Source organism: Heterodontus francisci, chromosome 1 (genome assembly GCF_036365525.1).
Source record: "Heterodontus francisci isolate sHetFra1 chromosome 1, sHetFra1.hap1, whole genome shotgun sequence".
In the NCBI taxonomy this organism is placed as follows: domain Eukaryota; kingdom Metazoa; phylum Chordata; class Chondrichthyes; order Heterodontiformes; family Heterodontidae; genus Heterodontus; species Heterodontus francisci.
The window spans coordinates 31,720,427-31,744,557 of NC_090371.1; the positions used below are offsets into that span (position 1 = coordinate 31,720,427).

Here is a 24,131-nt window from a genome sequence, read left to right on the forward strand (position 1 = left end):
TCCTAGCTGCCTATACCGGACATATGCCTCCTTCTTTGTCCTGACCAGACCCTCAATATTCCTGGTCAACCAAGGTTCCCTAAACTTGCCAGCCTTGCCCTTCCATCTATCAGGAACATGCCGGCCCTGAACTCTTGCTGTCTCACTTTTAAAAGCTTCCCACTTGCCAGATGTCCCTTTACCTGTAAACAGCCTCTCCCATTCAACTTTTGAGAGTTCCTGTCTGATGCCATCGAAATTAGTCTTCCCCCAATTTAGGACTTCAACCTGAGGACCAGTCCTATCCTTTTCCATAACTATCTTGAAGCTAATAGAGTTATGGTCATTGGTCCCAAAGTGCTCCCCCACTGACACATTAACCACCTGCCCAGCCTCATTTCCCAAGAGGAGGTCGAGTGTAGCCCCTTCTCTGGTAGGGCCATCCACATACTGCTTCAGAAAACTATCCTGGACATACTTAACAAATTCTTCCCCATCTGGTCCCTTAGCACTAAGGCAGTCCCAGTCAATATTAGGGAAGTTAAAATCACCTACTATTACAACCCTATAATTCCTACACCTATCTGTGATTTCCCTACATATATGCTCCTCCACTTCCCTCTGACTATTGGGGGGCCTATAGTATAATCCCATCAAAGTGATCACCCCATTCTTATTTCTAAGTTCTACCCATATGGCCTCGCTGGACATTCCCCCCAGGATATCCTCTCTAAGTCCTGCCGTGATGTTCCCCCTAATCAATAGTGCAACTCCCCTTCCTCTCTTACCTCCACCTATGTCACGCCAGAAGGATCGGCGCCCGGAACATTGAGCTGCCAGTCCTGCCCATCCCTCAACCATGTTTCTGTAATAGCTGTAATATCACAATCCCATGTACCGATCCATGTTCTGAGTTCATCTGCCTTACCTGTAAGGCTTCTTGCATTAAAGTAAATGCAGTTTAGCCTACCAGACCTTCCACGCTCCCTGTCCTGCCCCTGCCCGGTCTGCCTACTGGACTTGCTTGCTTTAACCTCTACATTTGCCTCAACTATCTCATCTGAGAGACTACTACTTTGGGTCCCTATTGGTAAGAGTGACCACCACACAGTCCTTGTGGGGACCAAGTCCTGTCTTCACATTGAAGATAACCTCCATCATGTTGTGTGGCACTTCCACCATGCTAAATGGGGTAGATTTCGAACAGATCTAGCAATGCAAAACAGGGCATCCATGAGGCGTTGTGGATCATCAGCAGCAGCAAAATTGTACTCAACCACAATCTGTTTGCTCATGGCCCGGCATATCCCCCATTCTACTATTACCAACAAGCCGGGGGATCAGCCCTGGTTCAATTGCAGGAGGCATGCCAGGAGCAGCACCAGGCATTCCTCAAAATGAGGTGTCAACCTGGTGAAGCTACAACACAGGACTACTTGCATGGCAAACAGCATAAGCATCATGCAAAACTTCCTTCCTAATAGTACTGTGGGTGTACCTACCCCACATGGACTGCAGTGGTTCAAGAAGGCAGCTCACTACCACCTTCTCAAGGGCAGTTAGGGATGGGCAATAAACACTGGCCTGGCCAGCGACGCCCACATCCCATGAAACAAATTTTTTTTTAAATGTTGCATCCCAGGATACCACAAGACTTTGTAATTCAACTTTTGATGAAGAACAAGCTGGGAATTGAAATGAAACACAGACTTCATGAATAACTAGTCAAGAGAAAGCTGACGCAATCATAGGACACAATGGTGCTCATCTATCCAGATTTATCTCGACCATTGAACTCCTATAGCCAAACTGCAAATAGCACTTAGAAGCTGTGCGTTCCAGTATATCTGGGTGGACATCCACATCCCTTGGAAATGCTAATTCCAAAAACGGTTTCGTTAGAGTGAAACACATTCACCAATCTGGTGATGCTGATAAACCAGAATCTTCCCCATCGAAACACCTTCATATGTTAATGAGCTATTCATAAACACAGGATGTGGAATTGTTGCAAGATTGAAGAAATTACAGATGTGATTTTCGTACTGTTAGAAAAGTGTGTTCAGGGACAAGAGCTGCGACTTGCAAGGATAAGCATAGGCAGACTTGATCATCCAGACAGATGAGAACATACTCCTCTGAGTGATTGACAGAGTGATTGCAGTTTGGAAATTAAGGGACATTGTTTGTAAGTACTAATTTAACTTGAAGGGAGCAGGGTACTGATGTTTGCAAGTTATCGGTGGTAAAATAAACTGTTAAAAGAAGAAGGGTCACTGACCCGAAACGTTAACTCTGCTTCTCTTTCCACAGATGCTGCCCGTCCTGCTGAGTGGTTCCAGCATTTCTTGTTTTTATACCTGGTATATGGAGTTGTCAGCCTTGACCATTTTCCCACCGGACATGTTCAGGTCATACTTTAGAGGTAAGAGTTTAAGAGGGGAGGTGCGGGTTCATTTATCTACAAAAGGCCAGGGATCAAGGCCCACGTTCCAACAGTTTTGGAATTCACCATCACTGGAAAAAAAAAAGTAAAATTGCCAAGCGAACATAATAGAAGCAGTATCACTAGTGATTCAATAAGGCCTCGTCATCTGTTCAGTGCAACTAGAGATGGGAAATAAACGCTACTTTACCAGAATCCCTCTCTCACATAATGACTAGCTATCCAGAGGCCTGGACTAATAATCCAAAGAACACGAGTTAAATTTCATAACCTTGGCAGTCTGAGAATCTGAATTCAGTCTGCTGAAAATCAAAACCTACCATCACTAAGTGTGACAATGAATGGATCGTCTGACCTTTATAGAACCCACTTAAGTTTCATTCCATTGTCAAAGAATGAGCATAGGGCATAGTCTATAAATTAGCGGCTGGGTGGTGAAGTTGAAAATCTACCCCACCGCCCCATGAGTTTCATACAGTTACTGATCATCTGTCTATTCTTTACTTTGAGCTCCATCCTCTTCTCAAACCACATCGTATCCATCTTTTTGAAAGAAACTACTAAATTAATTCCAGCTATTTTCTGTATAGCTTAAAGTATTCTTTGGCTTTATATTATCTTTCTGCTATTGTTTCTCTTGCACCTTCAATTACTCATTTGGGTTACCCTTAAACTCTATGGTTCATGTTCTGGCTTCTTCTTTCACTTGAGGAACATGGACTGCTCAAATGCAGTATACATTTCTATATGATAGAGAAGATAAGCCAGCAGATTATCCATGTACTCTCTCTGCCACCATCACTTTTTTACAAAAAACTCTACTTTCCTTATAAGCATCAATTCTCTAGCACAGTAAAATGCTTATCCGATTACATAGGAAATTAAAACCCACTGTGCGCAAAATAAAACTAAATGATCCATATGAACCATTGCATTAACCCATCTATTTAAGTAGCAGAAACAAAAGCAGCTTAGGCTTTGCTTGGTTGCAATCAGGAACAATTACATTTGACATACTCCCTGTTTATCTATAATAAGGTAAATTGATGTGTTAAATAGTAACTTTTTTACATTACCATGTATGCATGATTACATCTGAAATTATATGTGCCAAAGACTACTATCAAAGATATCTCTGAAGGGCAAAGGTCTGAAAGCAAAACAAACAATAAATACTCCCTATTTCAAAGTTCCTCAGCAGCTTTCACCTTGGAACAGAACATAAAGTTCAATCATTCAGATGGAAAGATTTTATGACACCAACTTGACAAAGCAACCATCAATATGGTCAACAACACTTGATTTTATTTTTAAAATAGAAAAACTTTCGCCATTTTAATTGTTTTGATGAGCAAAAAGCTAGTCAGCTGGGTTCACTGCCTTGGGGTAGAGGTAGTAAATTCCAAGTCAACCTTCTGGAATAAGTTCTGAATAAAATCAAGTTAAGCAGCACTGGAATTTTATTGCTGTCATATATATTACTATGAAATTAATGCATAATTTTGTTTGAAATTAGGTGAATAATACGTACATACATATGAAAATTCAAATACATTAACAAGTTTCTACCCTAGTTTAATAGGTAAAGAGCACTGATCAGGTGCTGCCTCCAATTAACTTGGCACCACTGCAACGAATCTGCTTACTCCTATGGTTACAAGTTCAAAGCCTTGAAGTAAACACTTCAGTACAACAATGAAATTAAAATAAAAATAGAAAACGTGGAAATTCTTAGCAGGTCTGCCAACATATGTGGAGAGAGAAACTGAATTAACATTTCAGCTCCATGCGATGTAGAGAGATCACAGCATTTCTTACCAGACAAAGAAAGACAAGGATATTATATTGGGTCACAATTTTCCTGGTGGCTGAGCAAAAATGGCCAATGAAGGACTGTAAGCAAACTCAATACCGACCAAAAGGCTTTGGACAAAACAAAGTGCTACAAATACCCTAGGGAAAATTTAGGATGCAAGACTTTCACTGTTGAGTAAATATCCTCTAAAAAAAAAAACTTATCTGTTCAATTTTCTTGATCATAAATGTCATACTGGAAGCTGTGAAAGAACATATGATCCAAATCCTCACTCCTCATTAAACGCTGATCTGAAAGTAAGTTGCTGTGATGGAAAGTTGATTTGAATACAATTTTTAATTGTTGAGGCAAGTGTGGGGAAAATCTAAAGACAAGCTGCATAACATCTAAGGTACTTACGTCAAATTCATTCAAAGCTGCAGCTAGTTCACCAATGCCAACATGTCCATGTTTGTCATCTGCCATTGAAGTAGACTGGGCTGCATTTGAAATTCCAGCAATAGCCTCTTGTACTTGTTTGAAGACATAATCTCGATTAGCTCTGGTAGCAGCTACATCAGGGTGTCGGAGAAATGCTTGGGAGGCAGTGTACAGCATGGTAGCATTTTTCTTCAAGGCACCCCGAGCAGCTGCCATTTCATCCCTGCAGTGAAGATCTTTCAGCTCCTGCAATTGGGAAACATACAAAATAAATATTTAGGCTAGATGGGATTGAGGTTCACAAGGAGGAGGTGTTATCAATTTTGGAAAGTGTGAAAATAGATAAGTCCCCTGGGCCAGATGGGATTTATCCTAGGATTCTCTGGGAAGCTAGGGAGGAGATTGCAGAGCCTTTGTCCTTGATCTTTATGTCGTCGTTGTCGACAGGAATAGTGCCGGAAGACTGGAGGATAGCAAATGTTGTCCCCTTGTTCAAGAAGGGGAGGAGAGACAGCCCTGGTAATTATAGACCTGTGAGCCTTACTTCGGTTGTGGGTAAAATGTTGGAAAAGGTTATAAGAGACAGGATTTATAATCATCTTGAAAAGAATAAGTTCATTAGCGATAGTCAGCATGGTTTTGTGACGGGTAGGTCGTGCCTCACAAACCTTATTGAGTTTTTCGAGAAGGTGACCAAACAGGTGGATGAGGGTAAAGCAGTGGATGTGGTGTATATGGATTTCAGTAAGGCGTTTGATAAGGTTCCCCATGGTAGGCTATTGCAGAAAATACGGAAGTATGGGGTTGAAGGTGATTTAGACCTTTGGATCAGAAATTGGCTAGCTGAAAGAAGACAGAGGGTGGTGGTTGATGGCAAATGTTCATCCTGGAGTTCAGTTACTAGTGGTGTACCGCAAGGATTTGTTTTGGGGCCACTGCTGTTTGTCATTTTTATAAATGACCTGGAAGAGGGTGTAGAAGGGTGGGTTAGCAAATTTGCAGATGACACGAAGGTCGGTGGAGTTGTGGATAGTGCCGAAGGATGTTGTAGGGTACAGAGGGACATAGATAGGCTGCAGAGCTGGGCTGAGAGATGGCAAATGGAGTTTAATGAGGAAAAGTGCGAGGTGATTCACTTTGGAAGGAGTAACAGGAATGCAGAGTACTGGGCTAATGGGAAGATTCTTGGTAGTGGAGATGAACAGAGAGATCTTGGTGTCCAGGTACATAAATCCCTGAAGGTTGCTACCCAGGTTAATAGGGCTGTTAAGAAGGCATATGATGTGTTAGCTTTTATTAGTAGGGGGATCGAGTTTCGGAGCCACGAGGTCATGCTGCAGCTGTACAAAACTCTGGTGAGACCGCACCTGGAGTATTGCGTGCAGTTCTGGTCACCGCATTATAGGAAGGATGTGGAAGCTTTGGAAAGGGTGCAGAGGAGATTTACTAGGATGTTGCCTGGTATGGAGGGAAGGTCTTACGAGGAAAGGCTGAGGGACTTGAGGTTGTTTTCGTTGGAGAGGAGGAGGAGAGGTGACGTAATAGAGACATATAAGATAATCAGAGGGTTAGATAGGGTGGATAGTGAGAGTCTTTTTCCTCGGATGGTGATGGCAAACACGAGGTGACATAGCTTTAAGTTGAGGGGTGATAGATATAGGACAGATGTCAGAGGTAGTTTCTTTACACAGAGAGTAGTAGGGGCGTGGAACGCCCTGCCTGCAACAGTAGTAGACTCGCCAACGTTAAGGGCATTTAAGTGGTCATTGGATAGACATATGGATGAAAATGGAATAGCGTAGGTCAGATGGTTTCACAGGTCGGCGCAACATCGAGGGCCGAAGGGCCTGTACTGCGCTGTAATGTTCTAAAAAAATATATACAATTTCTCAATATGTACAGCTTTTTAGAAGTCATGTTGCTTGATTCTATGCTGGGAAATAGCAGGTATAAACTATTGCACATAGCAGAAATACAATTTGTGAATGTCAATTATGAATGGGCAGCTGTGGAAAAGTCAGAGTAGCAGGAAAAATGGTAGCAGTAGAAATATAAGGGGAAAGGAAACCAGGTTACAACTTAGACTGTTTTCTGAGCTCAGCCACCGTTCTGGGGAAGAAACAATTTTGAGGATGTTCTTAGCAAATCTGTTTCCATATAAACATTTTTAATATATGCAGCACAGGAAAAGGAAGCAATGTGGCAAAAAAGGTTGACACAAAAATTTTCTTGAATGCCATTAGCTTACTTTTTATTGTTGGGTTTACACAATTTACACTTTTATTGGTTGTACACTGCCAATTGCAGGTATATGCAGGAATGATTGACAGAAGCAACTACATTCTTCTGTTTAATGTATTCGGAATTCTCTAATCTCAGTGAGCCAACATTTGAAAAAATAGACACAGAAAATGCTGGAAATACTCATTCCCTCTGCGACACCCAGGTCCACTCCTCCAACACCTCACCCCTTCCCACAGCACCTTCCCACGCAAACGCAGGAGGTGTAATACCTGCTCTTTTACCTCCTCTCTCATCACCATCCAAGGCCCCAAACACTCCTTTCAAGTGAAGCAGTGATTTACTTGTACTGCTTTCAATTTAGTATACTGCATTCGCCGCTCACAGTGCAGTCTCCGCGGAACTGGAGAGACCAAACGCAGATTGGGTGACCGCATTGCACAACACCTCCACTCAGTGCACAAGCATGACCCTGAGCTTCCGGTTGCTTGCAATTTCAACACACCCACCTGTTCTCATGCCCACATTTCTGTCCTTGGCCTGCTGCAGTGTTCCAGTGAACATCAACGCAAGCTCAAGAACAGCACCTCATTTTCCGATTAGGCACTCCACAGCCTTCGGGACTGAACATTGAATTCAATAGTTTCAGAGCATGACTGGCCCTTTTTTATTATTTTTTTTTTAAACCATGTGCCTGCCTTAAACTTGGTTTTTCATGTTTGTGCATTTGAACAGAGCTGTTCATTACTCTGTCATTAACACTCTATCTGCACTAATGCTTTGTCTTTCGGCACACCATTAGCACTCCCTTTGCCTTTGCCTCATGACCTCCTTGTCAGTTAATCTCTCCTACCCTCAGCCTATCACACATCTTCCCTTTTGTTCTCTTTCCCCCCACCCACTTCACTTGCTTAAAACCTATTACATTTCTAACCTTTGCCAGTTCTGATGAATCATCACAGACTTGAAACATTAACTCTGCTTCTCTTTCCACGATTGCTGCCAGACCTGCTGAGTATTTCCAGCACTTTCTGTTTTTATTTCAGATTTCCAGCATTTGCTGGAACTTTGCGACGGTTGTAAACACAAATTTGAAACATACATGCCAACAGGTTAATCACTGCATTGCATACATTAGAGTGAATTTGCATCACCGTTACACTTAATAAATTGCAAACAATGGAATAATGGAGCATAAATATGAACATAGATCAGTAAAACTGGCTTCCTACCCCTTGCAGAAGAATGGCTTTAGAAGGCTACCACCAGAAAGAGATGGCTAATTCATTTCAATATTGACGTGATGATGTGTAGAAATTATGCCATTTAAATGTTCCTACTATTTCTTGGGAGTTTGTATTAAATTTACATTCATTCAAAAAAAACTACAGACAACAGGTGTACAAAACCTCTAGGCAGCCCTTAGATGCAGAAGTGTTAATTTAAAAGGGACAAAAGGAAGAAACTAAATCAACCCAGAAGAGGGCTCTGTTCTGAGGTAATTTAAGGTTGTGATGAGGGGGAGGAACTCAGCATAGCCTCCCCCACCACCACCCCCCTCCACACCACATCTACAGCCCTGTCATCTTAATCCCCTGCCATTTCCACTCGGCATGCAGGGTTAGAATTGGGGCTTATAGCTTCAAAGCATTTTGTGCAATCGGTACTGGCACCGCCATATTTTGCTTGGGACCTAGAAATTTGGACAAGGGATTGAAATTCCTTTAGAGCCTTTACAAATACAAAGATTATCCTCCAGATGACCCTACAGCAGGACCTGGCCAACATCCAGGCTAACAGGTGCTGGCAATGACCATCTCAGAGATACATACAGCCTACAGTACAAAAACAGGCCATTCAGCCCAAATGGTCTATGCCAGAATTTATGTTCCACCAGTGTCCTTGCACCTCTATTCATCTAACATTATCAGCCTATCCTTCTGGTCATTTCTCCCTCGTAAGCTTATCTAGCTTCCTCTTAACTGCATCTATGATATTCACATCAACAACTTCCTCTGGTAGCACGTTCCACATTTTCTAAGTAAAGAATTCCCCAGAATTCCCTACTGGATTTATACGTGGATATCATATTTATAACCTGCAACAAGATAAAACCCAACTAGTTCTCGCGATTGTCAAATTTAATACTGTCAACATCCTCGTGATCAATGGCCAAAAACTGCAATAACCATATCAACATGGCTACAACAGCAGGACAGAGGCTGCAAATTCTGTGAAGGTTCATCTTCTGGCCCCTTGAAGCCTTGCTACCATGCACAAGGCTCAATTCAGGCATGTGATAAAATGCTTATCACTTGACTGGATGCGTGGAACAGCAACAACAGCTGAAATTCAACATCGCTCAGGAAATCGACTTGGTGAAGGACGCTCTTTGGTCTGCCCGAAACTTGCTGGTCCAAGGAGCTGTCGACGGCTGAATGTTGCGGACTGGCACATTCCAAGGTCCAGGACTGCACGCTGGGGGACGCACTGAAGCTTGGGGTAGCCTCTGCAAAGGCAGATGGGGATACAACACTGTGTAAGGCCCTCCTGCCATCGTATAGTTGAGGGCATGGAAACTGTGTGAAACCCCTTGGGCTGTATGCAGCAGAGAATGTCTGAGGTGTAATGCAAATCTTCTTCTTTCTTCTTTGGCCTCCTTATCTCGAGAGACAATGGGTAAGCGTCTGGAGGTGGTCAGTGGTGTGTGGAGCAGCGCCTGGAGTGGCTATAAAGGCCAATTCTAGAGTGACAGGCTCTTCCACAGGTGCTGCAGATAAAATTGGTTGTTGGCTCCACACTTGGCTCTCTCCTTGCGCTTCTGTCTTTTTTCCTGCCAACTGCTAAGTCTCTTCGACTCGCCACACTTTAGCCCCGCCTTTATGGCTGTCCGCCAGCTCTGGCGAACGCTGGCAACTGACTCCCACGACTTGTGATCAATGTCACACAATTTCATGTCGCGTTTGCAGACGTCTTTAAAGCGGAGACATCGACGGCCGGTGGGTCTGATACCAGTGGCGAGCTCGCTGTACAATGTGTCTTTGGGGATCCTGCCATCTTCCATGCGGCTCACATGGCCAAGCCATCTCAAGCGCCGCTGACTCAGTAGTATGTATAAGCTGGGGATGTTGGCCGCCTCGAGGACTTCTGTGTTGGAGATACGGTCCTGCCACCTGCCACTACATGCAAATGTAGATTGTAAATATAACCTGAAATGGCAAGTATAGTGAGGAACCTGATGTACTGTATTGAAAGAAACTGATCTGTCTTGCACTTTATGTAATGTCCAACTTGAATTGTTATGTACTTACCTGGCAGGGGAGAGAGCATGATCAGCAGAGCTTGATCCTGCAGGTGGTGTTTTTGCGTTTTCTCTTCGGGATTTTTGGGGGTTTTACGGCATTTTGCCTTTTGGGATTGGAGATCTACTGTGGTTGTTGTTTTCCTGTTGGTCGGGGTCGTTGTACTTGTCCCGGAAAAGGTTCAAGCAAAAAATGGCTGAAACAAAAATAGAGCTCCAGGCCAGGGGGTGCGTAACACTGTTAGGGTGACGGTGAAAGACAGCAAGGGAGGTGCACCCATCGACTGCGCCTTCTTCGTTAAGCAAGTCCTGTTTGAATGCTGTGGATCCAAGCTGCGGACATCTTCTGCCTGCAGGACTTCCCTAGCAGTGGCTATTTTGATGTGATGTTCAAGAATGTGGCGAAATGCATCAAGTTCCTGAAGGTCTTCATGGAGAAAGGAAACCAGGCACCGCTGTCGATCCTCATGGCGGAGCCGGTCTTTACGCTGCTATCGTAACAGAACTGGGTGGTGACAATCCACCTCTACAACCCCCATGATCCTGTCGTGGATGTGCCAGGTACGTCGAGGTGGTCGGGAGCAGCAATGAGGTTAAGGACCCGTTTTGGATTTGGACCAGCAAGCGGCAAGTCAAGGTGACCTTGAAGGTGGATGAGAACGGAGCCATCCTCCACCTTCCCTCCAGCTTTGCTATCCGTGGAAGCTGAAGCTTCTTGGTCCCTGTGGGGAAACCCAGAGTTTGGTACTTACCTGGCAGGGGAGAAACAATGATCATACGGTTGTTCTCCCAGTTCAATCCTGGGTATGCTTTGAGAAAAATGAGGGAAGGTCTTACGAGGAAAGGCTGAGGGACTTGAGGTTGTTTTCGTTATAGAGAAGGAGGGGGAGAGGTGACTTAATAGAGACATATAAGATAATCAGAGGGTTAGATAGGGTGGATAGTGAGAGTCTATTTCCTCGGATGGTGATGACAAACACGAGGGGACATAGCTTTAAGTTGAGGGGTGATAGATATAGGACAGATGTCAGAGGTAGTTTCTTTACTCAGAGAGTAGTAGGGGCGTGGAACGCCCTGCCTGCAGCAGTAGTAGACTCGCCAACTTTAAGGGCATTTAAGTGGTCATTGGATAGACATATGGATGAAAATGGAATAGTGTAGGTCAGATGGTTTCACAGGTCGGCGCAACATCGAGGGCCGAAGGGCCTGTACTGCGCTGTAATGTTCTAATTCTAATTCTAAAAAAAAGAGCTAGGATGCAGAGCTGGGCTGAGAAGTGGCAGATGGAGTTCAACCTGGAAAAGTATGAAGTGATTCATTTTGGAAGGTCGAATTTGAATGCAGAATACAGGCTTAAAGACAGGATTCTTGGTAGTGTGGAGGAACAGAGGGATCATGGGGTCCATGTCCATAGATCGCTCAAAGTTGCCACCCAAGTTGATAGGGTTGTTAAGAAGGCGTATGGTGTGTTGGCTTTCATTAACAGGGGGATTGAGTTTAAGAGCCGCGAGGTTATGCTGCAGCTCTATAAGGCCCTGGTTCGACCACACTTGGAATATTGTGTTCAGTTCTGGTCACCTCATTATAGGAAGGATGTGGAAGCTTTAGAGAGGGTGCAGAGGAGATTTACCAGGATGCTGCCTGGACTGGAGGGCATGTCCTACGAAGAAAGATTGAGGGAGCTGGGGCTTTTCTCATTGGAGCGTAGAAGGATGAGAGGTGACTTGATAGAGGGGTACAAGATGATGAGAGGCATAGATAGAGTGGAAAGCCAGAGACTTTTTCCCAGGGTGGAAAGGGCTATCACCAGGGGGCATAATTTTAAGGTGATTGGAGGAAGGTTTCGGGGAGATGTCAGAGGTAGGCTCTTTACACAGAGAGTGGTGGGTGCGTGGAATGCGCTCCCAGCGGTAGTAGTAGAAGCAGATACATTAGGGGCATTTAAGCGACTCTTGGATAGGTACATGGAAGATGGTAGAATGAAGGGTAGGTAGTTAGTTTGATCTTAGAGTAGGTTAAATGTTCGGCACAACATCGTGGGCCGAAGGGCCTGTACTGTGCAGTACTGTTCTATGTTCTTAAAAGCGACAAGAGGAAAAACTTTAACTCACAGCGAGTGATTAAGGTCTGGAATGTGCTGCCTGAGAGTATGGTGGAGGCAGGTTCATTTGAAACATTCAAAAGGGAATTAGACAGTTATAAGAAAAGGAAGAATGTGCAGGGTTTTGGGGAAAAGGTGGGGGAATGGAACTGAGGGAACTGTTCTTTCAGAGAGCCAATGCGGGCACGATGGGCCAAATGGCCTCCTTCTGCACAGTAACGATTCTGTGACAGAGCAGTCCACTTGATCAGTCACGGGGCTCAATATCTAACCCCCTCCACCATCAGAGTACTGTAGCTGCAATTTATGATCTACAAAATGCACTGTGCTTACCTCAACCAGCCTGCAACCTCTACCACCAAGAAGGCCTGTGCAGAGTTTGTAGATGGTTGGAGAATTGAGGGAAGGTGGGGATGTGGTAGGGAATATGGGATTAATGTAGGATTAGTATTAGTGGGTGGTTAATGGTCGGCACGGACTCGGTGGACCGAAGGGCCTGTTTTAGTGCTGTATCTCTCTATGACTCTAAGGACAAGAGCAACAAGTTCGGGGGAACATCACCACCTCAAGTCAGCATAACCAACATCACAACATAAGTTTTCCTGAAAAATTGATTGCATTCCTTTAAATTTTATCTGAAGCGTAACCCCCAGACTCTCCTTATGGTACAAGACTAAATCTGCAGAGGCAGCTACGACCACTGAAAATTGCTTTTTCTGGCTTGCTTTGCAGTAACAGTTATGGGCTGTGTTGTTGGAGCTGTACCCATCCAGGCTAGTGGAATTGGAACTTGTGGTAATATCCAAAATGCTAGGCTCCCAATGAACACTATGTTTTGGTAATTAGATTCAGCGTCATTTATGGCATAGAAGGAGGCCATATGGTCCATTCCAGCTCTCTGTCGAGAAATCCAGTCAAGCCCATTCCCCCACTCTATAGTTTGTGAATCCCTTGAAGATTGGAAGCACATAGAAATGTTAAGCTTGCACATTCATGCAAATAATAATCCACTCCACAAGTTCCTTGATAACTGGGCGGCACAGTGGCGCAGTGGTTAGCACCGCAGCCTCACAGCTCCAGGGACCCGGGTTCGATTCTGGGTACTGCCTGTGCGGAGTTTGCAAGTTCTCCCTGTGACCGCGTGGGTTTTCGCCGGGTGCTCCGGTTTCCTCCCACAGCCAAAGACTTGCAGGTTGATAGGTAAATTGGTCATTGTAAATTGCTCCTAGTGCAGGTAGGTGGTAGGGATTATGGGATTACTGCAGGGTTAGTATAAATGGGTGGTTGTTGGTCGGCACAGACTCTGTGGGCCGAAGGGCCTGTTTCAGTGCTGTATCTCTAAATAAATAAATAAACTTGTATGATCAAGGAATCAGGGAAAACGCTCCGTAGGTTGGAATCATACCTAGCACAAAGGAAAATGGTTGTGGTTGTTGGAGGTTAATCACCTCAGTGCCAGGACATCACTGCAGGAGTTCCTCAGGGTAGTGTCCTAAGCCCAACCATCTTCAGCTGCTTCATCATAAGATCAGAAGTAAGGATGTTTGCTGAAGATTGCACACTGTTCAGTACCATTCACAACTCCTCAGTTACTGAAGCAGCCCGTGTCCAGATGCAGCAAGACCTGGACAATATCCAGGCTTAAGCTGATAAGTGGCAAGTGACATTCACGCCACACATTCAGTGCCAGGCAATGACCATCTCAATCAAGAGAGAATATAACCATCTCCCCTTGATGTTCAATGGCATTACGATTGCTGAATCCCCCACTATCAACATTCTGAATGTTACCACTGACCAGAAACTGAACTGGACCAGCCACATAAATACTGTGGTTACAAGAGCAGGTCAAAGGCTGGGAATTCTGCGGTGAGTAACCCACCTCTTGACTCCCCAAAGTCTGTCCACCATCTACAAGGCACAAGTCAGGAGAGTGATGGAATATGCTCCACGAGCCTGGATGGGTGCAGCTCCAACACTGAAGAAGCAGCCAGCTTGATTGGCACACCATCTACCACCTTCAACATTCACTCCCTTTACCACTGACACACAGTGGCAGCAGTGTGTACCATTTACAAGATGCACTGCAGCACTTCATGAATACTCTTTCGACAGCACCTTCCAAACCAGCGACCTCTACCACCTAGAAGGACAAGGGGAGCAGATGCATGGGAATACCACCACCTGCAAGTTCCCTTCTAAGCCACACACCATCCTGACGTGGAACTATATCACTATTCCTTTACTGTCTCTGGGTCAAAATCTAAGAACTCCCTTCCTAACAGCACTGTAGGCATACTTACCACCCCCAAGGACTGCAGCGATTCAAGGCAGCAGCTCACCACCACCTTCTGAAAGGTAATTAGGGATGGGCAATAAATGCTGGGCTAGCCAGCAACACCCACATCCCATGAATGAATAAAATCACATTAAACAACTGCATGATAGTATCAGACCACCGCATTAAGTAAAAGATCAGTGGCATTTTTCAAAAAGATACATGAAGAGGAAGTATGGTATAGAAATAGTCTCCATATGATAAAAAGAATGAAGAGGCACTAGAGAAGGTACAAAAAAGATTTACGAGAATCATACCAAAACTGAGAGGTTATACCTACCAGGGGACTCTGACCTCTAAAAAAAGATAAGATTGAGGGGTGACTTAAAAGAGGTCTTCAAGATTATGAAAGGGTTTGGCATAGGCATAGATAGAGAAGATTTTTCCATTTATGGGCGAGAGCAGAACTAGGTGCCATAAATATACGGTAGTCATGACTAAATCCAAAAGGGAATTCAGGAGCAACTTCTTCACCCAGAGAGTGGGGAGAAGGTGGAGTTCGCTACCACAGGGAGTTGCTGAGATGAACAGCACAGATGCATTCAAGGGGAAGCCAGGTAAGCACAGGTGAGAAAGGAATAGAGCAATATATTGATGGAGTTAGATGAAAAGGGGTGGGAGGGACTTGTCTGGAGCATAAACACTGGCATGGACATGTTGGACCGAATGGCCTATTACTATGGTGTACTTTGTAACTTTTCTAAGTGGTGAAAGGATGTGAAAAAATTGATTTATGCCAGTAACTAACTTGAAATCATTGCATCTATTATTCATATAACCTTCAACAGCACTGAATTTAATTATTTTGTTAAACTAACTAGCTTCAACTGGTTAGGAAACCTTTGTACTTTGCATTGTGATTTCGAGAAGCTAAGTGCAACCACCTGAATTTGGTCCTTTCTTCTCAGCAAAATCGCATATATTGCAAGATGAACACAGAACTTTTTATCATACCTGCTGTCTTCTTGCAGCCACATAATTGAGCTTGACCATCTCCTTCCCAAATTCCTTGAAGCGACTAGCCAAATCCTGCTCATTGGTGGCATTCTTCACAGCATCCAGAGATTCCTCCACCTGTAAGTTCAGTAAAGATGTAGTGCATTTCAACAAGACATTACCATATTTCTTTTTAGAACTGTAAAATCTGGATGAAGGATCAAGGCCCACGTTCAATATTTAATAAATGTATAAACCTGGATCAAATTTCTACTGCAAAAAATATTTTTCTTACTTATACCCTTAAATTAAATAACCAGAAAGGAAACATGAATTGTCAGTTTATCAACTGTTAACCTCTGAATATGGTGAGAAAAATTAACATTCTAAAATTTAACTAGCTATTTTCTAAATTAGTAGTAAATTAAAATCTTACAATTTTTAAATGAGTTAAAAGCCTCATGACATCCGCCATGTCAGCCAGGATCAGCAGGCGGGTAACTCCAGAAAGCAGAGCACGAGCTGCCCGAACCATGGTTCCGCGCTTTACAGAAGAACAGGGGTCTTCTGCAAACTCTGCAGATGCAATTCTCATAGATTCTCCTTTAGAAAGAAGATATAAACATTATAGTTAAAAATGAATTGCTTTCAGTGAGCAGTTTGCTCACAATTCATCATTCAAAATCCAAAGGATGTATTTGCATTCTGTATACCTCTCCAACATTGTACAAGCACCAGACTAAAAAGAAAATTAATAGGTTTAGTTAAAAACCATCTGCAAATATATAGAGATTTATTGGGCCAGAATTTGCTGTCAAAACAACAGCAAGGCTAATGCCGCTCACCATTATTTTTACACAAATCGCACTGCAACTGGGCGGCACAGTGGCGCAGTGGTTAGCACCGCAGCCTCACTGCTCCAGTGACCCGGGTTCAATTCTGGGTACTGCCTGTGTGGAGTTTGCAAGTTCTCCCTGTGTTTGCGTGGGTTTCCTCCGGGTGCTCCGGTTTCCTCCCACATGCCAAAGACTTGCAGGTTGATAGGTAAATTGGCCATTAGCAATTGCCCCTAGTGTAGGTAGGTGGTAGGGAAATATAGGGACAGGTGGGGATGTGGTAGGAATATGGGATTAGTGTAGCATTAGTATAAATGGGTGGTTGATGGTCGGCACAGACTCGGTGGGCCGAAGGGCCTGTTTCAGTGCTGTATCTCTAAAACTAAAAAACTAAAGCTAAACTTTAGGGATGAGCAGGTATGTGTCAAAAATGAAAAGTATAAGCTGATGTCTGAGCTGTGCCACTCTGCTGTTAGTAACATGCCTTCAAAGCTCTAAGGAAGTTAATGTGCAAGTCACATACAAGTCATAAAGATCATAACGACACAAGAGGACACCATTTAGCCCACTGAGTCCATGCGCTGTAGAGCAATCCAATCAGACCCACCCCCTGTAGATCTGCAGGTTTATTTCCCTCGAATGCCTATCCGGTTTCCTTTTTGAAATCACTGATTGCCTCCCCTTCCACCACCCTCATAGGCAGCGAGTTCCAGGCCATTACCAGCCGTGTAAAAAAATTCTTCCTCACATCCCCTCTGTATCTCTTGCCCAAAACCAGAGTCTCCAAGTCATTGTACTATAGGCTAATTGGAACAGCTTTTCTTTATCAACCTGTCACAACCTTGTACACCTCTATCAGATATCCTCTCAATCTCCTTTACTTTAAGAGAACAACTCCAGCTTCTCCAACATAACCCTATGGCTAAATTCCTTCAACCCTGGAACCATTCCAGTAAATCTCCTCTGCACCACCTCAAGGATCCTCACATCCTTTGTAAAGTGTGGTGGCCAGAACTGGACACACTACTATAGTTGTGACTTAACTAGAACTTTAATAATTTTCAGGATGACTTCTCTGATTTTGCACTCAATACTTCTATTTATGAAGCCCAAGATCCAATATGCTTTGCTAACTACTCTCTTAATATATCATGGTCCTGTATTTTTTTTTCCAGAATATGCAGTTTGCCTTTAAGGCTTGAAAAGGATCAGTGCTGCTTGAAGAACCAGCAAGCCTCAGGAGTAATAGGAAGGTGCATTTTTGTGGCCTTAGAAACAGCCATTTGGAGACTGCGATTCAAAGGGTACATTCACGATACCATAGACACAGCCACTGGGAGTGAGTATTATGCAATACATTTGTTACAATTCAATTTTGAACTGGCTTTTTAGTTGAAGACAATTTGTTCTAATAGAACAGAGACATACAGACACAGCTAGTGTTGGCACCTAAAGAGAGAGCTCTCAACCATTTAAACTGAAGGAATAGGATTTTTAGTCTGTTTAATTAGTTTAGTTTAGTTTACAGATACAGCACTAAAACAGGCCCTTCGGCCCACTGAGTCTGTGCCGACCATCAACCACCCATTTATACTAATCCGACACTAACTCCATATTCCTACCACATCCCCACCTGTCCCTATATTTCCCTACCACCTACCAAAACTAGGGGCAATTTATAATGGCCAATTTGCCTATCCACCTGCAAGTCTTTAGCATGTGGGAGGAAACCGGAGCACCCGGAGGAAACCCACGCAGACACAGGGAGAACTTGCAAACTCCACACAGGCAGCACCCAGAATTGAACTCGGGTCGCTGGAGCTGTGAGGCTGTGGTGCTAACCACTGCGCCACTGTTCCGCCCTCAAAATTCTCTGTTTTGGCTTGACTTTTTTAGATCTCTGGTAATTTAAATTGAAGAAAGGGAAGTTAGACTGTGACAAACTTTATCCCTCAAAAACTCTAAACTCAGACTGATTCTGTTGAAAGTGTTTGCAAGTCGTTAATTGTTGAAATTCGCTGGAGAAGGAAAGCGTCACCGACTGCTGAAGGTAGACTACGGACTGATCTGCTGTGGAAGAACTTTTTTTCCCGCATCGGACAACAGCGAGGGCTTCGAGCAACATTCTGTGAGGACTTCAAGCAACACTGGTCTGTAAATTTGCAAGGACTCTAAACTTTTCGATTTTAAATGTTGTTTATATCTTCATAGTGTTTAAGAATTTAGTTCTTCTAATTAAAGAGTTAATTTGTTGATTTAAAGACACCTGGTTTGGTTAGCCTCATTCGGGGGTTAATAGATGGTACAATTTGGCTGGGTCTTTCTTTAATTTGGAAAGTTTTAAATGATATGTCAGCCGATCTGTGGAGCGACGGGATTGAATTAACAGTGCGTTGGTCCCACCAGTGGGATAGAGAGGGAGGTAAAAGGGGTGGAGGAGTTGCATTATTGGTCAAAGAGGATATCACAGCTGTGCTGAAGGAGGGCACTATGGAGGACTCGAGCAGTGAGGCAATATGGGCAGAACTCAGAAATAGGAAGGGTGCGGTAACAATGTTGGGTCTGTACTACAGGCCTCCCAACAGCGAGCGTGAGATAGGGGTACAAATATGTAAACAGATTATGGAAAGATGTAGGAGCAACAGGGTGGTGGTGATAGGAGATTTTAATTTTCCCAACATTGACTGAGATTCACTTAGTGTTAGAGGTCTAGATGGAGCAGAATTTGTCAGGAGCATCCAGGAAGGTTTTTGAGAGCAGTATGTAAATAGTCCAACTCGGGAAGGGGCCACACTGGACCTGGTGTTGGGGAATGAGCCGGGCCAGGTGGTTGAAGTTTCAGTAGGGTACTACTTTGGGAATAGTGCTCACAATTCCGTAAGCTTTAAAATACTCATGGACAAAGACGAGAGTGGTCCGAAAGGAAGAGTGCTAAATTGGAGGAAGGCCAACTATACCAAAATTCGGCAGGAGCTGGGGAATGTAGATTGGGAGCAGCTGTTTGAAGGTAAATCACATGTGATATGTGGGAGGCTTTTAAAGAGAAGTTGATTAGCGTGCAGGAGAGACATGTTCCTGTGAAAATGAGGGATAGAAATGGCAAGATTAGGGAACCATGGATGACAGGTGAAATTGTGAGACAAGCTAAGAGGAAAAAGGAAGCATACATAAGGTCAAGGTGGCTGAAGAAAGACGAAGCTTTGAAAGAATATGGGAAATGTAGGACCAATCTGAAACGAGGAATTAAGAGGGCTAAAAGGGGTCATGAAATATCTTTAGCAAACAGGGTTAAGGAAAATCCCAAAGCCTTTTATTCATATATAAGGAGCAAGAGGGTAACCAGAGAAAGGATTGGCCCACTCAAGGACAAAGGAGGAAAGTTATGCGTGGAGTCAGAGAAAACGGGTGAGATTCTAAACGAGTACTTTGCATCGGTATTCACCGAGGAGAGGGACATGAAGGATGTTGAGGTTAGGAACAGATGTTTGATTACTCTAGGTCAAGTCGGCATAAGGAGGGAGGAAGTGTTGGGTATTCTAAAAGGCATTAAGGTGGACAAGTCCCCAGGTCCGGATGGGATCTATCCCAGGTTACTGTGGGAAGCGAGAGAGGAAATAGCTGGGGCCTCAACAGATATCTTTGCAGCATCCTTAAACACGGGTGAGGTCCCGGAGGACTGGAGAATTGCTAATGTTGTCCCCTTGTTTAAGAAGGGTAGCAGGGATAATCCAGGTAATTATAGACCAGTGAGCCTGACGTCAGAGGTAGGGAAGCTGCTGGAGAAGTTACTGAGGGATAGGATCTATTCCCATTTGGAAGAAAATGGGCTTATCAGTGATAGTCAACATGGTTTTGTGCAGGGAAGGTCATGTCTTACCAACTTAATAGAATTCTTTGAGGAAGTGACAAAGTTGATTGATGAAGGAAGGGCTGTAGATGTCATATACATGGACTTCAGTAAGGCGTTTGATAAGGTTCCCCGTGGTAGGCTGATGGAGAAAGTGAAGGCGCATGGGGTCCAAGGTGTACTAGCTAGATGGATAAAGAACTGGCTGGGCAACAGGAGACAGAGAGTAGCAGTGGAAGGGAGTTTCTCAAAATGGAGACGTGTGACCAGTGGTGTTCCACAGGGATCCGTGCTGGGACCACTGTTGTTTGTGATATACATAAATGATTTGGAGAAAAGCATAGGTGGTCTGATTAGCAAGTTTGCAGACGACACTAAGATTGGTGGAGTAGCAGATAGTGAAGGGGACTGTCAGAGAATATAGCAGAATATAGTAAGACTGGAGAGTTGGGCAGAGAAATGGCAGATGGAGTTCAATCAGGGCAAATGCGAGGTGATGCATTTTGGAAGATCCAATTCAAGAGTGAACTATACAGTAAATGGAAAAGTCCTGGGGAAAATTGATGTTCAGAGAGATTTGGGTGTTCAGGTCCATTGTTCCCTGAAGGTGGCAATGCAGGTCAATAGAGTGGTCAAGAAGGCATACGGCATGCTTTCCTTCATCGGATGGGGTATTGAGTACAAGAGTTGGCAGGTCATGTTCCAGTTGTATAGGACTTTGGTTCGGCCACATTTGGAACACTGCGTGCAGTTCTGGTCGCCACATTACCAAAAGGATGTGGATGCTTTGGAGAGGGTGCAGAGGAGGTTCACCAGGATGTTGCCTGGTATGGAGGGCGCTAGCTATGAAGAGAGGTTGAGTAGATTAGGATTATTTTCATTAGAAAGACGGAGGTTGAGGGGGGACCTGATTGAGGTGTACAAAATCATGAGAGGTATAGACAGGTTGGATAGCAAGAAGCTTTTTCCCCCAGAGTGGGGGATTCAATTACTAGGGGTCACGAGTTCAAAGTGAAAGGGGAAAAGTTTAGGGGGGATATGCGCGGAAAGTTCTTTACGCAGAGGGTGGTGGGTGCCTGGAATGCGTTGCCAGCGGAGGTGGTAGATGCGGGCACGATGGCGTCTTTTAAGATGTATCTCGACAGATACATGAATGGGCAGGAAGTAAAGAGATACAGACCCTTAGAAAATAGGCGTCATGTTTAGATATCTGGATCGGCGCAGGCATGGAGGGCCGAAGGGCCTGTTCCTGTGCTGTAATTTTCTTTGTTCTTTGTTTATATTTTGATTGGGGGCTATGACTGAAGCAGTCAGTCATGACAATATATCTTGCCACCTCCAAAGATTTATGCACATGAACCCTCAGTTCGCTCTATCCCAGCACACTGATAAAAGGTAACCCAAAAATCTTATACCAGCATAAACAGTATGCAGATGTTAGGAGGCAGGTTGCGGCCAATTCGTGACAAGGAATTTGATATATGCTGAGAGACACAGGGCAAGAATAGAATCCTTAATGTGAACAGTATGTCATGGTGTTTACCAACGATGCTGACAAAATATTGGTAAAGTTAATGGATGGCATGAAAATTGATAGGCAGGATGTCATAGTCATACAGCACAGAAACAGGCCCGTCAGCCCATTGTGTCTGTGCTGGCCATCCAACACCCAACTATTCTAATCCCATATTCCTGCACTTGGCCCGTAGCCTTGTATGCTATGGCATTTCAAGTGCTCATCGAAATACTTCTTAAATGTTGTGAGGGATCCTGCCTCTACCACCACTTCAGGTAGTGCGTTCCAGATTCCAACCACCCTCTGGATGAAAACATTTTTCCTCAAATCCCCTCTAAACCTCCGACCGCTTACCCTAAATCTATGTCCCCTGGTTCTTGACCCCTCCGCTAAGGGAAAACGTTTCTTCCTATCAAAGCCCCTCATAATCTTGTACACCTCAATCATGTCCCCTCTCAGCCTTCTCTGCTCTAAGGAAAACAACCCTCGCCTTTTCACCCTCTCTTTATAGCTGAAATGCTCTATCCCAGGCAACATCCTGGTGAATCTCCTCTGCACCCTCTCCTGTACAATCTCATCCTTCCTATAGTGTGGTGACCAGAACTGTATACAGTACTCCAGCTGTGGCCTAACTAGCGTTTTATACAATACCATCATAACCTCCCTGCTCTTATATTCTCTGCCTTGGCTAATAAAGGCAAGTATCCCATATGCCTTCCGAACCACCTTATCTACCTGTGCTGCTGACTTCAATGATCTATGGACATATACACCAAGGTCCCTCTGTACTTCCTAGGGTCCTACCATCCATTGTATATTCCCTTGCCTTGTTAGTTCTCCCAAAATGCATTACCTCACACTTCTCAGGATTAAATTGCATTTGCCACTGCTCCGCCCATCTTACCAGCCCATCTATATCTCCCTGTAATCTAAGGATTTCCTCCTCACTATTTACAACACCACCAATTTTTGTGTCATCTGCCAACTTAATGATCATACCTCCTATTCTCTTCTCTTTGGCCTCCTTATCTCGAGAGACAATGGATAAGCGCCTGGAGGTGGTCAGTGGTTTGTGAAGCAGCGCCTGGAGTGGCTATAAAGGACAATTCTAGAGTGACAGGCTCTTCCACAGGTGCTGCAGAGAAATTTGTTTGTCAGGGCTGTTACACAGTTGGCTCTCCCCTTGCGCCTCTGTCTTTTTTCCTGCCAACTGCTAAGTCTCTTCGACTCGCCACACTTTAGCCCCGCCTTTATGTCTGCCCGCCAGCTCTGGCGAACGCTGGCAACTGACTCCCACGACTTGCGATCGATGTCACAGGTCTTCATCTCGCGTTTGCAGACGTCTTTGAAGCGGAGACATGGACGGCCGGTGGGTCTGATACCAGTGGCGAGCTCGCTGTACAATGTGTCTTTGGGGATCCTGCCATCTTCCATGCAGCTCACATGGCCAAGCCATCTCAAGAGCCGCTGACTCAGTAGTGTGTACAAGCTGGGGATGTTGGCCGCCTCGAGGACTTCTGTGTTGGAGATACGGTCCTGCCACCTGATGCCAAGTATTCTTCGGAGGCAGCGAAGATGGAATGAATTGAGACGTCGCTCTTGGCTGACATACGTTGTCCAGGCCTCGCTGCCATAGAGCAAGGTACTGAGGACACAGGCTTGATACACTCGGACTTTTGTGTTCTGTGTCAGTGCGCCATTTTCCCACACTCTCTTGGCATGTCTGGACATAACAGTGGAAGCCTTTCCATTGCGCTTGTTGATTTCTGCATCTAGCGACAGGTTACTGCTGATAGTTGAGCCTAGGTAGGTGAACTCTTGAACCACTTCCAGACCGTGGTCACCCATATTGATGGATGGAGCATTTCTGACGTCCTGCCCCATGATGTTCGTTTTCTTGAGGCTGATGGTTAATGGTTAGGCCAAATTAATTGCAGGCAGCCGCAAACCTGTCGATGAAACTCTGCAGGCACTCTTCAGTGTGAGATGTTAAAGCAGCATAGTCAGCAAAGAGGAGTTCCCTGATGAGGACTTTCCGTACTTTGGACTTCGCTCTTAGACAGGCAAGGTTGAACAACCTGCCCCCTGATCTTGTGTGGAGGAAAATTCCTTCTTCAGAGGACTTCCTCCTATTTTCACATCTAAATCATTAATGTACACTACAAACAGCAAGGGTCGCAGCACCGATCCCTGTGGTACACCACTGGTCACAGGCTTCCAATAGCAAAAACAGCCCTCGACCATCACCCTCTGCCTCCTGCCACTAAGCCAATTTTGGATCCAATTTGCCAAATTGCCCTGGATCCCATGGGCTCTTACCTTCTTAACCAATCTTCCATGTGGGACCTTATCAA

General features: G+C 44.4%; 1 protein-coding gene across 1 annotated transcript in view; it reads right to left on the minus strand.

The window, feature by feature from the left end:
- ctnna2 (catenin (cadherin-associated protein), alpha 2) overlaps positions 1 to 24,131 on the minus strand; it is a 1,561,189-nt gene that overhangs the window by 1,413,543 nt on the left and 123,515 nt on the right. The window contains exons 4-6 of the mRNA XM_068028796.1: positions 16,015 to 16,181; positions 15,597 to 15,716; positions 4,641 to 4,907 (exon numbers count right to left, since the gene is read on the minus strand). Of these exons, the coding sequence (XP_067884897.1) occupies positions 4,641 to 4,907; positions 15,597 to 15,716; positions 16,015 to 16,181 (554 nt within the window). The remainder of the gene's footprint in view (positions 1 to 4,640; positions 4,908 to 15,596; positions 15,717 to 16,014; positions 16,182 to 24,131) is intronic.